The 16,137-nt window shown below is 40.1% G+C and overlaps 1 protein-coding gene across 2 annotated transcripts in view; it reads right to left on the bottom strand.

Annotated features, from left to right (window-relative positions):
- Positions 1-2,275: 2,275 nt before the first annotated feature.
- Positions 2,276-16,137, bottom strand: part of ENOSF1 (enolase superfamily member 1) — a 58,673-nt gene continuing 44,811 nt past the window's right edge. For both annotated transcript variants that reach the window (XM_043979213.1, XM_043979214.1), the window contains 6 exons: positions 14,955-15,089; positions 9,573-9,614; positions 8,471-8,600; positions 7,837-7,936; positions 4,868-4,949; positions 2,276-2,674 (listed from right to left, as the gene is read on the bottom strand). In XM_043979213.1, coding sequence (XP_043835148.1) covers positions 2,573-2,674; positions 4,868-4,949; positions 7,837-7,936; positions 8,471-8,600; positions 9,573-9,614; positions 14,955-15,089 — 591 coding nt within the window. In that variant the 3' untranslated portion in view covers positions 2,276-2,572. The remainder of the gene's footprint in view (positions 2,675-4,867; positions 4,950-7,836; positions 7,937-8,470; positions 8,601-9,572; positions 9,615-14,954; positions 15,090-16,137) is intronic.

Raw genomic sequence — 16,137 nt, 5'->3', positions numbered from 1 at the left:
TCACACAGCTAGTAAGTGTTAAGTGTCTGAGGCCGGATTTGAACTCAGGTACTCTTGACTCCAGGGCCGGTGCTCTATCCACTGCATGCCACCTAGCTGCCCCTCACTATAATATCTTAAGTCATCTCCATCAACAAATGCTTTATGGAGCAAAGCACTGTGGCAGATAAGGTACAAGACAACCAAAGCTGTCACTAGTAAATTTTTTTTATCCCTGTTTAAAAATGTTATTAGCATGGAAACATTTTGCCACCCAGAAAGGCGAGACACAGACACATTGCTCACACAAAGCAAATAACCCATGGAGGTCATTCATAACATATTTTAGGTATAGGGTTATAATTGTTGAAACCAGTGTCTCTATCACCTTTTACAAATTAGTTTCACCATTGGGTGGCTTTGCTTGTCACAGAATCTGAGTTGGAGGGAATTATGTGAGCAACAAGTTCTACTGGCTTTAGGAAAATAATCCCTTCTACAATAATCCTTTCTGCATTTTGGAGGTTTCTTCTCTTTTTATCCCCCTGGGGAATGGATGGCATGGGAAGTAGAGCTTCACACGGATGGAGTCATGAAACCTGATGGTTCCAGTAATGCCTCTGGGCCTGGCCTGGTTATAAGGAGGTCTGTTTCTATGACATGTATTCCCCCCAAAAAAAGAAAGAAAAAAGGGGCAGCTAGGTGGCGCAGTGGATAAAGCACCAGCCCTGGATTCAGGAGGACCTGAGTTCAAATCCAGCCATAGACACTTGACACTGTGTGACCCTGTGACACTTAATCCCAATTGCCTCGCCAAAAAAAAGAAAAAGAAAGACATGTATTCCCAAGGCATGGCTCAGGAGAAGAGGGTTGTGATGGGAGCTTTCTTGAATAGTGGGGGAAGGGAGGAATTGCACATGGCCAAGCCTTGCTCCCACCAATATAGTGCTTTATCTGAATTGTGTTTAACTTCTCAAAACAATGATGGGTCATGAAGGTACCTGTGTCTTCTAAGTGACACAGCCTTCATTCCAATGATCTAGTTCTTGCATCTGCTTGAGGCCACTTTTCTCTTGGGAAGAGAGGGCCAACAAGGGGCCTTTGGGAATAAGGAATTTGGTGCCCTTTGGGAACATTCTGGTTTCCTTTAATGATTCTCAATGGTCTCAGGCTGCCTATACAGGAAGATCCTTGCCATCAAGGAGACTCCAAATGCCACTTCTACAAGAGGCCTAACCTGATCTCCCCATTCCACTTGTTTGTGCTCTACCTCCTTGAAAGTAAATGTTTTGTATTGTCATTCTCTCTCAAAGCACCTTAAGGGCAAAGTGAATTTTTGTCTTTTTAGTCTAAGCATCCAGCACTCAAACCTGGCAGTACCATTCTCTCCTCAGGACAAAGCCATCCCCACTTCTATTCTCTTTCATCTATTACTGAGGGTGTGTATGCTGTACCAGACAGCAAGTCAAGGCCCTGAGTTAGTCTGCCTCTCCTAACAAGCTATCTGACTTTAGACCAGTCACTTCACTACTCTGCCTTGACTTCCTTATCTGCAAAATGAGGGCATTAGATTGGACCTCTAAGACCTCTTTTACCTCTAAAATTCTCTAATTCTGTATCATTTCATTACCCTTACCTCTCATTATTTGGGGCTACTTGTAGAGTTAGTGTATACATTATGGAATACTGAATAAATGTCAAGGTATACTTGACCTTTCATCCACACACGTTTTAAAACATGTTGGCATTTTTTTTTTTGGCATAAAAATTCAAGCTCTCAGTATTACAATATGGAACACAATTGTGGAAATTCCCCATCATTTCCCAATCTTCCTTGTTATGGTTTAACTAGGATTTTGTAATAAGTCTATCTAGACCTGGCTGATTTACCCATTCAAATAGAGATATGTAACTTTCTTTTAAGTCCCATGGCACACAGTCAATTCTTGGAAGATACATGTTAAAAGAATGAAAGGGGGGGCAGTTAAGTGGCGAAGTGGATAAAGCACTGGCCCTGGATTCAGGAGGACCTGAGTTCAAATCCAGCCTCAGACACTTGACACTTGCTAGTTGTGTGACCCTAGGCAAGTCACCTAACCCTCATTGTCCTGCCCCCCTCCCCCAAAAAAAGAATGAAAGGGGACCAGCTTTCCCTCACTTTTTTCTAATAAACTGTCAATTTTGAAAAACTGATTTTCTAAGAAACAATAGAGACCAAGAGGAATTACCCAAAAACTCCTTTGAAATCTCAGTGAAAAGTCTTGCCCTTATTCCATATCAAACACCATCCCAGGGATTTTGATGCTCATCTCTCTCTTTTTAATTGTGACATTTGTAGGAACAGCAAACATTCTGACATAATGGAACGTTTCTTAAAATGTACTTTAACATTCAAATGCCAATACTATGTGGAAACATTAGCATACCTGATAGTCTACTTTCTCTTTAAGAAAATAATAAAAAAATATGGTTCAGATTATCGAGGATGATACCTGAGACATTTATCTGAATGGTTAAATCTTGATGGTGATTTGGATAAGCTTTCCCCCTTCTCATTAAAAATTCATCTGTAAGAGAGGAAAAGGCTAAGAACTTAATTGTGCTGAGCATCCATGAGTTTCTGCCAAACTTCACCCTCTGGAAACTGGTGCTTCTTTACAGACTCTTCCTTCATTTCTGTGGAATAGCCGGCATCCTTAATAAAAAAAAAATACATAGTTTAATTAAGAAGTGATATCTCAAGGGAAGAGAAATGTCAGCCTTCTTTGCTCAGTGTGATACTTCTACTCTCAGAAATAGAGTTGCCTTGACCTCTTTTTAATGAAAACCCAAATGTAAGGCAATTTAGCTGTTTTAATTATTAGACCCCAGATGCTTTAAATTGAATTATTTGTCAACTTCCAAGACTTTAAATAAGGCTATAGATCATCAAACTGAACTGAGAAAACTAAAGGATAAACTTGGAAAAACTTCCTGCTTTTCTTGGCCCTTATAGTTATGCCTACAAAGGTAAAATCGAGCAGTTATGGTCTCTAATAAATGTTAAATTGAATGATAACAATAGCTCGCACTTATAATTACAATTATCTCATTTGATCCTCACAAAAGCCCTGTGAAGTAGGTGCTATTATTATCCCCATTGTGCAGATGAGTAAGTGGGCAGCTGGGAGGTGTAATGAATAGAGTGCTGGGCCTGAAGTCAGGAAAGCTCACCTTGCTGAATTCAAATTTGGCCTTAGACACTTACTAGTTGTGTGATCCTGAGCAAGTCATTTAACCCTGTCTGCCTCAGTTTCCTCATCTTTAAAAAGAGCTGGAGAAGGAAATGGCTAAACCACTCCAGTACCTTTGCCAAAACAATCCCATATGGAGTCGTGGGGAGTCAGACATGAATGAAATGACTGAACAACAACAGATGAGTTAACTGAGGTTGATAAGTCAGGTAATGAGAAAATATGTGTGGCATTTTGCAAACCTTAGAGCACTACATAAATGCTAGTTATTATTCTGATTATTATTTGTCTCAGGTCACACAACTGGTAAGCGTCTGAGGCAGGATTTTAACTCATCTTTCTGACTCTCAAGTTTAGGGCTCTATGCACTCACCACTCAGATACTTCCCTGCAATAAAAATAGATTGGCAAGAGAAAAACAGCATACATTTTGAGCTTTTCCCCCTCCAAGTTCAAAATTCTTGGGAAGCTGAATCCATCAATCCTTCAAAAGCTTTCTGACTGATGACTATTAAAATAGAAATGATGTCTATAAAGTGCTTTCATGAGGAGCCTGTTTCAAGGAAGTCCTGAACCCATGGTAATCAATTCTTATAAAAGGTAGATAATATGAACTATTCTATTTCTATCTTGTAGAGCTGCAGCTCATTATTAACCCTCCCTTTTAGGCTTTCGTTTTTCCTTTTTTAGGCACAGTTGGAGGAGTCTCCTCTGGTAGCCAGGGAGCTTGAGCCATGGTCATCTTGGAGACAAGATTCCAGGCCAGATGTTGTTGCCAGCCTAGCATGGAAGCCTGGGTGCTTGGGACTCAAGCCCAAGGTAGGTTTTGGACTTGGAACTTGGTGGGATTCTGCTATATAGGAACCGAGTTATGTCCCATCCCCAGAAACAGGTGGTATAGTGAGAGATTATGCCACTCTCCACCACCCACCTCCTACTTCACTCAGGTTTGAGAGGGAGAAGGGGAATTTGTAGATTTGTCCTTATTATACCTTTGAAGTAAATATTCTTCCATTAAATCTAATCTATTGGGGGCAGCTAGGTGGCACAGTGGATAAAGCACCAGCCCTGGATTCAGGAGGACCTGTCTTCAAATCTGACCTCAGACACTTGACACTTATTAGCTCTGTGACCCTGGGAAAATCACTTAATCCTTACTGCCCCACAAAGAAACCCAAAACAAAACGAAAAACTAATCTATTAAATTTTAAACGGAACTGAGATGCAGTGAACTCTCTAAAGTTGAGGGAACACAATTGGTGGGGGCTTGAGCTAATGGCAGAAACTAGACACCCTCAAGCCCCTTTAAGGGTACCAGAGAACCCTGGGGGAGGGGTGAAATATAACACTCATCGTCTTCAAGTAATGGGGGGTCTGGAGGCAGCTAGGTGGCACAGTAGATAAAACACCAGCCCTGGATTCAGGAAGACCTGAGTTCAAATCCAGCCTCAGACACTTGACACTTCCTAGCAGTGACCCTGGGCAAGTCACTTAACCCTCATTGCCCTAAAAAAAAAACCCAAAACAAACAAACAAAAAGTAATGGGGGGCCTGTGTGGCATGTATTATTAAACACATAAGACAGGGTCAAGAGAATCCATTTAGACCATTTGCTATATCTCAGATACACTTTAGTGAAACTATTCTCAACCTACCTTAGGAGGCATGTAACAGGCTTTTTTGATTACCACAGGATACTTGAAGTGTTCATGCAGATGATCTACATATTCACACATCCTAGGAGAAAAAGCAAATTGGGATATTAGTGCATAAATTAGGTAAAGCCAATCCTGTTAATTTCCCAATTTCCTGTTAATTTCCTGTTCTTTCCTCTAACAGAACACACTACTCAGAATATTCTTTGAAAATGGTTTTAGATTTTTTCAAAGTATCATCCAACAGGGAGCAGTAGGGTACTGTGTGTGCTTCCCAGGTGGCAAAGGACCTGAATCAGAATTTCCAGAGGAGCACTAGAAGTTCCTTTCTGGTCCATTGGTTCAGTCTTGTCTGGGGCTTAAAAACAATAGCTGTTAGGTTGCTTTGGGTGTAGGAGAGTCTGTCTATACTAGGCCGAGATAGCACCCTGAAGCAGCAGGGTATCAATACCTATGTATGGAAGTTTATCCCTTCCCCTTCAATTTTTGGAAGAAGGAGTTAGGAGGGATTGAGGCCTAATGAAAGAGAAATAATTTAGGAAATTTAATGATATTAATGTTTCAGTCGGTATTTTAAGTGCTGGTCTTATTGCAAATACAATTATAAACTGTTAATTGTCCTAAACACCAATAGCAGAGCTTTTGTCACCCACTATTAATGGGTGACTAGTTAGAGCACAGCAAGAGATGGGGTCCATATTCCTTAAAGGGGCCTTGACATTCCACAGAACAGGCCTCCAGATCACAATAAATCCCTTTGAGAAGCAAACTGTTTATGAGAAAGTTTGTTAGAATGGAAAAAGTGCTAATTTGAAATCCTGGCTCTGCCACTTAGGTAGACCCTTCAATTTCTCTGGGCCTTAGTTTGTATACCTGTGAAATAAAAGAGTTCTTAAAGGTCTCTGAGAGCTCTTAGTTCTCTGATTCTATAAGCACTAACAATAACAATAACGACAACAATAATAATAATCACTAGCATTTATAGAGCATTTTAAGGCTTACAAAGTATTTTACATATATTATCTATTTTTAGTAGGTGCTACTATTAACCTGATGAGGAAACTTAAAGGTTCAGTGTCTAAAGCAGGATTTGAACTCATCTTCCTAACTGGATGGACTACATCATCTCACTACCTTGCTCTACACTTTACTACCCATGCAACCTTGAGTAAGTCATTTAAGCTCTTCATTTCCTCACCTGTAAAATGAGGGGTTTGGCCTATGTGGCCCCAGAACTTCCTATAAGTTCTAGCCATATAATCAATGAAATTGCAAACCTACAACATAAATCAGATGAATCCATACTCTCATTTTCCCTAGCTAAGCAGAGAGAGACCTGTCTCTGGGGTAGGATTAGATTTACCCAGTTTGGCCCTAACGGAGCCAACAAGTTATTGGAGAACAATTTTGGTTCAATATAAGATAGGAACTTGCTAAACATTATCGCTATACAAAAAGTCAAGTTTGTGCAGCAGTTGGCAGTGACAAGTTTTATGAGTTAGCAAAGCTGGCTACACCTCAAACTGTTTCAGATAGATAGCTTCTGATTATCCTGCCTGGTGCTTGGCAACTTTGAGAAACAGTGAGCTCTTCATCATTTGTAGGCCTTTAAGAGGATACTTAACCAACCTTTTGTTGGGGATGTTTTTGAGAAGATTCAAGATACACAAAGGGATGGGATTAGTTTAGTTCTCAAGCCCTTTAACCCTAAGATTCAATCATTTTAGAGAGGCTGCATGGTATAGTAGAAAGAGCATTGGTCTTGGGAATCAGGAGAACATGCTCAAATCTTGGTTCTGTTGCTTATTTGTTATTTGACCATGGGCAAGTTCATTTACTGTGTCTAATCTTCAGCTTTCTCATCTATAAAATAAAGATAATATTGGGGCAACTAGGTGGCGCAGTGGATAGAGCACCAGCCCTGGAGTCAGGAGGACCTGAGTTCAAATCCAGCCTCAGACACTTGACACTTACTAGCTGTGTGACCCTGGGCAAGTCACTTAACCCCAATTGCCTCACCAAAAAAAAAAGATAATATTGGCACTACCTACTTCACGAGGTTATGAGGAAAGTACTCTAAACCTTAAAAAATACGAATGCTGTTGCATCCTCATTTTGAGAGGAAATCAGAGCCAGCATAGCTTTTAACTTAAGACCAACCACCATAGATAGGCAGGTCCAGTCTAAGAGCCTCAGGACTAGTAGTCACAACCCCCACACCACAAGTGCCAACCAGTGCCTGCCTCTACTGTACCTCCCACCGCCTTGGTAGACACTGCTACTGAAGATCCAGAAAAAAAAATTTCTCTAAACCAAAGTCCTTCCACAGTTAAATGGTTCAACAGAAAAAATGGAGATGATTTTATTAAATGGAAAGGACATTAAGGGAATACCATCTGCTTTGCTACTGCATCCAACAGACCGCTGAGCTCTTCCACTGGACTTATAGCAGAAATCTCCTATGTGTCGGATCTCTTCCTGTTAGAATATGAGCTCCTACAGAATAGCTACTGTCTTGCTTTTTTCTCCGTATCCCTAGTGCTTTGCAGACAATGAGCACTAAATTCTTTTCTCTTTCTTTCTCTCATTCATTCATTCATTCATTCATTCATAACTAGACCTGGATTAAGAGTTAGCACTGTCACCACAGTTGAATCTAAAAAATCTGGAGATGAAAATGTGACCTGTTTGGAGATGATACAAGGTAAGCAGAAATCAGTTTTAACTGAGATTGTTTCAGGTCCCTTCCAGAATTAAACTTCTATGATTCTCAAGAGTACATTACTAGGGCGGCTAGATGGCACAGTGGATAGAGCACCGGCCCTGAAGTCAGGAGGACATGAGTTCAAATCTGGCCTCAGACACTTAACACTTAGTAGCTGTGTGACCCTAGGCAAGTCACTTAACCCCAATTGCCTCACCAAAAAAAAAAAAAAAGAAAAAGAAAAAAAAAAGAGTGTATTACTGACCTGTTTTCAAGGCTTCCAGATATAGAAATATAGTCAAATATTATTAAATGCTGCACCAACTCACAAAGGCCAACTCCTCCAGCATGGGGGCAAACAGGAACTGAAAGCAAATCCAATAAATCCCAATTTAATCTGAAGAGTATTAAATCAGATTAAGTGAATAGAATGCTATCAGTTTGGAAATTAGAAGATGAACTTGTAATTCTTTGACTGGCTGTGGGTGATTCATTAGTATCCATTCATTAATATTCATTAGTATTTAGGAAAATGAAATTCCAGGACTAAGGAATCCGATACTTCAGATTAAAGGTTGTGTGGCACCAAAAATCAAAAGAGAAAAATACACTTGCTTCAATCCTTTAAGGATCTATAATTTTTTTGAGTGGTCCTTTACCCACTGTAGATGACAACCCCCTTATAACTTAAAAGATTGATTTCCAGAGCTGCTGTGGCCAATAAATTCATCACCTATGGCCAAGCTAGTCTTCAAACGACAGACGTGATCCATCATAGGGCCAACACTCACATATGAATTAAAAACAAGGATAGCGAAAGGAATCACAGGGTTATCTATTAATTTTTTCTACTTGGGGAAAAATGATAGGTTGATTTTCGACTTCTTCCAAACCCTTACTTTGAAATTTTTTGGCCATCAGTAACACAGAGAGATTTTCATTGACACTTCCCAGTCTGCAGCTGTCAATCTGGAGAAACTGTAGGGCATCAGCCTGTAGGAGCTGTTTAAATATCACTCTATTGTGGCACTGGAGATAGAATTAAAAATAAAAGCCAACAAAAAGTCAGCCTTCACCTTAATCTTCAAAATCTTTGTAAATGGCAATAAGGCAATTTGGAGCCAAAAGACCATTATTCCAGAGGCCCTGGGTCCTTCGTGAGACCTGTACTCTATTTTTCTTTTGTGATCATGTGGCTGAAGGTGCCAGTGGGGGCTCTATGCTCTCCCTTACACAAATCTCAGCCAGTGAATTGGCCTGCACTGTTGGAGAGACAAACCAATCCTCCTTTCATTAAGAAATCCCTATGCATCATGGCTATTGGCACCTCAGAGACAAAGTGAAGCATCAAAATTAATTATGATGAAAGGAAGCCCTGAGCTACAAAAGGCATAGGATCCACAAATGAACTGGACAGGACACTGCGTCTCCTCTTGTTGGGAGAGCTGTGAATCTGCTCCCTCAGTCCACATCCAGCTAGCTTTCTGGCTCTTTCCCTGCTCTGAGCCACCATGATGTACGTCCTTCTTAGTTGGCTCTCAGGGTGACTAGAGCAGATTTTGGCAGGCAGATGTATTTAATTTATAAGCACAGAAAAAGAACATAAATTTACAATATTGATTCAGTTCAGAAGCTGCTTCCTTTAAAACGACAAAATGAAAATTCATCATCTTGCAGCAACAACTTAAAATCGTTGCTTTTTTTTTTTTTGGTAGTGATTAGATGTGTAGGAAAGGAAAAATATACACTTAGTCATCTGAATTGTGGTGATGCACACATTTCTGACATTTTACTTCAGTCAATAAACATTTATTCATCACCAGCTCAGTGCCAGGTGCTAAATCAGCCTCCATAAGGGTTCCAAGATGATTCCATTTCTAAATGTTATAGGAATTTCTAAAAATTTCTAAACCATGATAAGCCCATGAGAGGATGTTACAGTAGGATGCCATCAGCAGATGGTCAAGAACCGTTGGCAGGGATGCAGTGATGAGCACTTACCTGTTCTCCTGTTGCAACACCAATGCCTAATGGGGCTAAGGCCTAAAAAACACACACACATAAAATGAGGTGTAATTTTCATAAGTTTTTAAACTGCAATTTTGAATGTTTAAAAATATTTATATCTGAAGGGAACATTTTTGTTTGCATACTGTAAACTGAATGCAATTAAAGAATGTTAACAGAAATACTAATAAATCAATGAAAAACAATTATTAAGTGCCTACTCTGTGCCAAGCACTGCACTAAGCAGTGGTGATACAGATTTTAAAAAGACAAACAAACAAAACCTCAGTCACATTGCCCTTTCTGTTGTTGCTGTTCAGTTATTTTCAGTTGTGTTTGACTCTTCTTGACTCCATTTGGGATTTTCTTGGCAAGGACAATGTAGTGGTTTGCCATTTCTTTCTCCAGATCATTTTACAGATGAGGCACTGAGGCAAATAGGGTGAAGTGACTTGCCCAGGGTCACACAGCTCATAGATTCCTGAGGCTGGATTTGAACCCAGGGAGAAGGCTCTTTCTGACTTCAGGCCCTATGTTCTATCCACTGCACCACCTAGCTGCCATTTTAGAATTTCCAACTAGATGTCTCATAGACAACTCAAACTCAACATGGCTAAAACACATATCATTACCCATCCTTAAAATCCACCCCTCGAGGCAGGTAGGTGGTGCAGTGGATAGAGCACTGGCTCTGGATTCTGGATGACCTGAGTTCAAATCCAGCCTCAGATGCTTGACACTCACTAGCTGTGTGACCCAGGGCAAGTCACTTAACCCCAATTGCCTCACACACACACACAAAAATCCACCCCTCTCTACTAAACTTTCGTAATTCTGTTGAAGGCATCTCCATTCTTCAAACCTTCCTGGTTTGTAACTCTGGCATTATTCTTAATTTTCTTTTTTTGGCCAATTCTATTTCTACACAGCTCTTGTATCCAATCCTTTCTCTCTTCTGACAGAGTATCACCACCTTATTTCAGGTCCTCATCACCTCTTGCCCATACTATTGCTCTGACATCTGAATTGGCTTCTTTGGCACAAGTCATTCCCCACTCCCATCCATCTTCCACAGCTTCCAAAAATTATTTCCCTTAAGTACAGATATGTCATATTCCCCTAAATAGAATTACCTCAGTTTTTAAAGCACTGGCCCCATACCTCTCTTTCTAGCCTTGTTATATTGTACTCTTCTTCCAATACTCCTCAATCTAGCTAAACTAGCAGCTTCTCTGTGTCTCACATCCGGCATCCCATCTACTGACTCTGCCCATGTATTGGCCATCTGTAATGTCTGGCATAGTCTTGTTTTTCACTTCTGCCTCACAGAATCCTTCTTTCATAAAATCTCTTCAAAATTCAATTCTACATAAAGCTTTTCCTGATCCACTCAACTTTCAGTGCCCATTCTCTCTATCTTGTATTTATTTAGTATTCATTTTGTATATAATACTAGTGTCAACAGCCTTTCCCACATAGATGATGGGTACTATTACTCTATATTTTTATGTAAAACATTTTCATATTAGTCATTATTTGCAAGAAGACTTGAACAAAAGAAAAAAAAGAAAGTGAAAAACAGCATACTTCAGTCTGTATTCAAACAATATCAGTTCTTTGTCTGGCAGTGGATACTATGCTTCTTCATTAGTCCTTTGAGATCGTCTTGGACCATCGTATTACTGAAAAAAGCTGTCAGTCATAGTTCTTCATCAAATAATATTGCTGTAAATGTGTACAATGTTTTCCTGGTTCTTTTCCCTTTACTTTGCATCAACGCATGTAAGTCTTTCAGGCTTTTCTGAAATCATCCTGCTTGTCATTTCTTATAGCACAATAATATTCCATTACAATCATATGCCAGCGGGGCAGCTAGGTGGTGCAGTGAATAAAGCACCAGCCCTAGATTTAGGAGGAGCTGAGTTCAAATATGGCCTCAGACACTTGACACTTACTAGCTGTGTGACCCTGGGCAAGTCACTTAACCCCAATTGCGTCACCAAAACAAACAAACAAACACAATCATATGCCAGAGCTTGTTTAGTCACTCCCCCAAATGATGCATCCCTTTGATTTCCAACTTTTAGCCCCCACCAAAAGAGCTGCTATAAATATTTTCACAGAGGGAGTAGATAGAATCTTGAAAGATTGGCAGGTGGTTCAATTGTCATTCTGGAGAGGCTTTTAACTATGATGGCTGCACAGATACTTTGAAAGGTCCAAGAGGAAAAAAAAAATCTAAATGAACTTTCCTGAGAGCTAGTTTTAAGTCATGTTGCTGTGGAAATTTGTTTTGATTTGGGGACCCTACCATTGGGCTGAGATTAGAAAGCCTCAGGCCCTCAGGGTCTCTTCTGTGTGGGAGGTGCTGGTGCCCCTCCCCCTCTGCTTCAGCTGAGCCAAAAAGCCCTGTGGGCTGTACAAGCCACCAGGTCAGACAGCTGGGGAAAAAAAGCCCCCAGCTCCCTCCGACCTGGGCGGAGCTATCCGAGAGATCCTGGGCTTGTCCAGGCCGGGCTCTGGCATAGCCCATGCTGAGGTCCCTGGGCACACAGCAGGGGGCATGGGCCCCTGGAGCCCTGGGCTCTGGTGTAGCACGTGAGGCTCAAGCACACACCCCCCCCCCCACCAGCCGCAGCCCTGGCTGGAGGATTAGCTTGGTCTGTGGGGGCGCAGGAAGCCCCGAGATTTGAGTGGAGAGAAGAAAAGGTATATATAGACCTGGGAGTTAGATTATCAATTTGGGGGACTAGACGAACAGTAACGCAGGACTAGGAGCAAGGAGGAAAGGCTGGCAGATAAGATTAAGAGAGGCGGACAAGATTAGAGGGGCGGCAAAGGCGGCAGAGGGCAGACTGACAGAGCAGACAGACAGACAGACTAACCAGAAGGCAGCAGAGAGCACAGAAGCGTCAGCACAGGGTACAGGTTGGAGAAAGTGAAGATTAAGAGGAGTCAGAAGAAAGTAGCTGAGCAGGGAAAGTGTAACATACCCTGAGGCAAGAGGGGGCTAAGGCCCTTATTGTCTTAAAAAGTTTACAGGGGGCAGCTAGGTGGCGGCTAGGTGGCGGCTAGGTGGCGCAGTGGATAAAGCACCAGCCCTGGATTCAGGAGTACCTCAGTTCAAATCCGACCTCAGACACTTGACACTTACCAGCTGTGTGACCCTGGGCAAGTCACTTAACCCCCATTGCCCCACAAAAAAAAAAAAAAGTTTACAGGCTCAGCAGGTGAAAGGAAGAACTGGAAAGCAGTCAGGTTGTACATTTTATTTCCCTGTATTCTTAATTTTGAATAGTATCTCATAAATAAACTCTGCTTTGATTATTTAGTTAAGAGGCTTCTTAATCTTTTGCTTATCAATTTTGGGAGTGGAGCAGTGTGGTGGAACTTTATAAACGGCCCACATTAATTAATAGGAGTCAGATAGCCAGTTTAGTCAAAAGTCCCCAGATTAGTCACCCCAGTCAGATTAGCCCCAAATTAACCCTAGTCATCAAAAATGTTTTCACATTTGAATGGCGACCACCAAGGTACTTACAGCTCAATTATAATTTCTCTAAACTTATAATTTTTCATATATCATAATTTTCTATAAATCAAAAATTATATAATTTTTCAAGATTCGATTAATTAGCTATTAATTTTTTTACATTGCAGAAAATTACTAAGAAAATTTGCGAAGAAAGGACTAAGTAACAGTCCAAGGGCACAATAATAATAATAATAATAATAGTGGGCTTTTGTTTTCAGAAGTGATAAGTCAGCAGTTATTAGTAATGACCCAAAGTGACTCTGGATGTGATCTTTTTCATAGCTGATATATTAGAAATAATTATGTCTTTTGTTGTTACATTGTTAGCAAATTGTATAACCCCAAACCTTCGCTTTTATTTAAGCCTAAGAAATTGGGGGGGTGGGGGTTAGTATAGAGAGAGGGACAAAAGCTTACTAGAAATGGGGATTTTCCAGTATACTTAATAAATAATGTTTAATTTTGTTGGAGGCTCAGAGTTAACTGATTGAGAGATGTTGCCGTTTTAGCAATTAACAAGTATCAGGATATACCCCTTTGATTACCTTATAATTCTGGAATGAGAGAATGAACAAAGATGAGTAAATAGCAAAGAGCGGAGTGACCACTCTACCTAGTTTACATACGGGGTAGTCAACCTGGAAACCTGGTCATATATACTTATATTTGTACAAATTGTCTCCTCCAATAGAATGAAAACTCACTGAGATCAGAGACTGTTTCATATCTTGTTTTCAAATCTCTAGTACCTAACACAATTGCTAGACATAGTAGATGCTTAATAAATTTTTGCTTCCTTTTCTCGATTACCTCTACTAATTTCATGCATGCAAGTTTTGCTACACCAGCTAGATCAGATCATAAGCTTTTTGAGAGTTGTTATCATCTCTGAGACTTTCTTTGTAAACATAGCTCAGTGCTGGACACTCAATAATACTTGATTAATTTATAGAGATAGAAAGATTTCATTTCAGTCATGTCCGAATCTTTGCGACCCCATTTGGGGTTTACTTGGCAAAGATACTAGAGTGGTTTGCCATTCTCCAGTTCATTTAGGAAGCTAAGGCAAACAAGGTTAAGTGACTTGCCTAGGGGTTACACCGCTAGTAAGTATCTAAGACCAAAATTGAACACAGGAAGATAGGTATTTGTGACTCCAGGCCCAATACTCTGTGCCACCTAGCTGCCCCCATTCCTAAACTGAGCCATCTCAAATATGATATTCCATTATGATATTCCACATTTTCTCTTGCCTGGCTGAATAAAATAAATCACAGTCAGCATTTCCATAATTGTATGTAATTGTTGTGGTTAATCTCTGGAAAAACTTTAGTTTTTTTTCTTTTCTTTTCTTTTTTTTTTGGTGAGGCAATGAGGGTTAAGTGACTTGCCCAGGATCACACAGCTAGTAAGTATCAAGTGTCTGAGACCAGATTTGAACTCTGGTCCTCCTGAATCCAGGGCCAGTGCTTTATCCACTGTGCCACCTAATTGCCCCATGTCATTTCTTTAAAAATAAATCATAATATTAGAGGTAGAAGGAGACTTAGGGGTTCTTGAATCCAATTCCTTTATTTTATTGATAAAGAAACTGAGTCTAGAGAGATTAAGTGACTTAAGCTAACAAGTATCTGAGGGGAGGATGTAAACTCAAAGAAAGCTATAAAACATAGGTTTAAGAGAATAAAAGGATGTGAAATCCTCACATCCAGTCACTGCCTCAAGTTACTTATTTAATTCTTCATCAGGAAAAGTAAAAAAACAAACAAAAAACAAATAAAAGAATTCCTGTTAACTCTAATGAGCACCTCTTGAAAAAGAAAGAGAAACAACTTTCCCACCTTAGAGATGGTGGCATGTCCAAGAATATCATCAGGGGAAGTCGGCTCCTCAATCCACAGTGGCTTAAATTCGGCCAACTTTAACATCCACTCTATGGCTTCTGGCACATCCCATCGCTGGTTGGCATCTACCATCTAAAAGGAACGAGAAATTCCACTCATCATTCTACATTTGTCCAGATGTTTGGATTTTAAAGCATACACAGCTACATGCTGAACATGATTGAACGGACTGCCTAAGAAAAGTCTCAGAATAAATGATGGGTAATACTCCTTACCTATGGGGCACAACATGCAGGTGTAATATAGTGAGCCGAGGAATAGCTAAGGGACTTGGAGCTTTCGAAGCCAGTTTTTGCAATAGAAACTAACATTTGGAAGAGATGTAAACTGGATATCAAAATGACATGTGATCTCTGGAAGATCTTGGGACACTTCCTATATGAGGGTTTTAGCCAGACCCAGTGTTCCAGTCAATTTCTAATTTGAACACTGCCTCAAAAAGTCCCTCTTCTATATGTAGTTAATACACTATAGCCATCATCTCCTGTTGTACTGAACTCTTCTATAGAGCTGATATTTAGCAGTTTACAGAATTTTGGTGTTTATTATAAATTCAATATATTGTAAATTATTGCATGTTGTACACTGTATTATAAATTATATTGTAAATTTTATATAAGGTGATAATGTAGGGTGATAGTATTTTCTTATCTCATAATGTTACTGATAGAGTGGCATAGCAGATACAAGGCTGGCCTTGAAGTCAGAAGTAACTGGGTTCAAGTCTTGCGCTGGATACCTACTAATATTTTTTACTGAGGGCAAATCATTTAATTTTCTCACTATCTTTGAAAGCTCTCTAAAAATATAGGTTACAGATGAGTTATTGACCTAGACTGAGGGAGAAAATTTCTATCCTGAGAGTTCTCCACACCAATAAAATCACATATATGAACTGCAAAATATACAAAAAATACTAGTACCAAACAGTCAATTTGAACTATGTAACAGGCCTTAAGAAATAGTAGGAAATGGGGCAGCTAGGTGGCACAGTGGATAGAACACCAGTACTAGAGTCAGGAGTACCTGAGTTCAAATCCAGCCTCAGACACTTAACACTTACTAGCTGTGTGACCCTGGGCAAGTCACTTAACCCCAATTGCCTCACTAAAAAAAACAA

This window comes from Dromiciops gliroides, chromosome 1, assembly GCF_019393635.1.
Source record: "Dromiciops gliroides isolate mDroGli1 chromosome 1, mDroGli1.pri, whole genome shotgun sequence".
NCBI lineage: Eukaryota > Metazoa > Chordata > Mammalia > Microbiotheria > Microbiotheriidae > Dromiciops > Dromiciops gliroides.
This window is presented reverse-complemented; position numbering and strand designations above follow the sequence as displayed.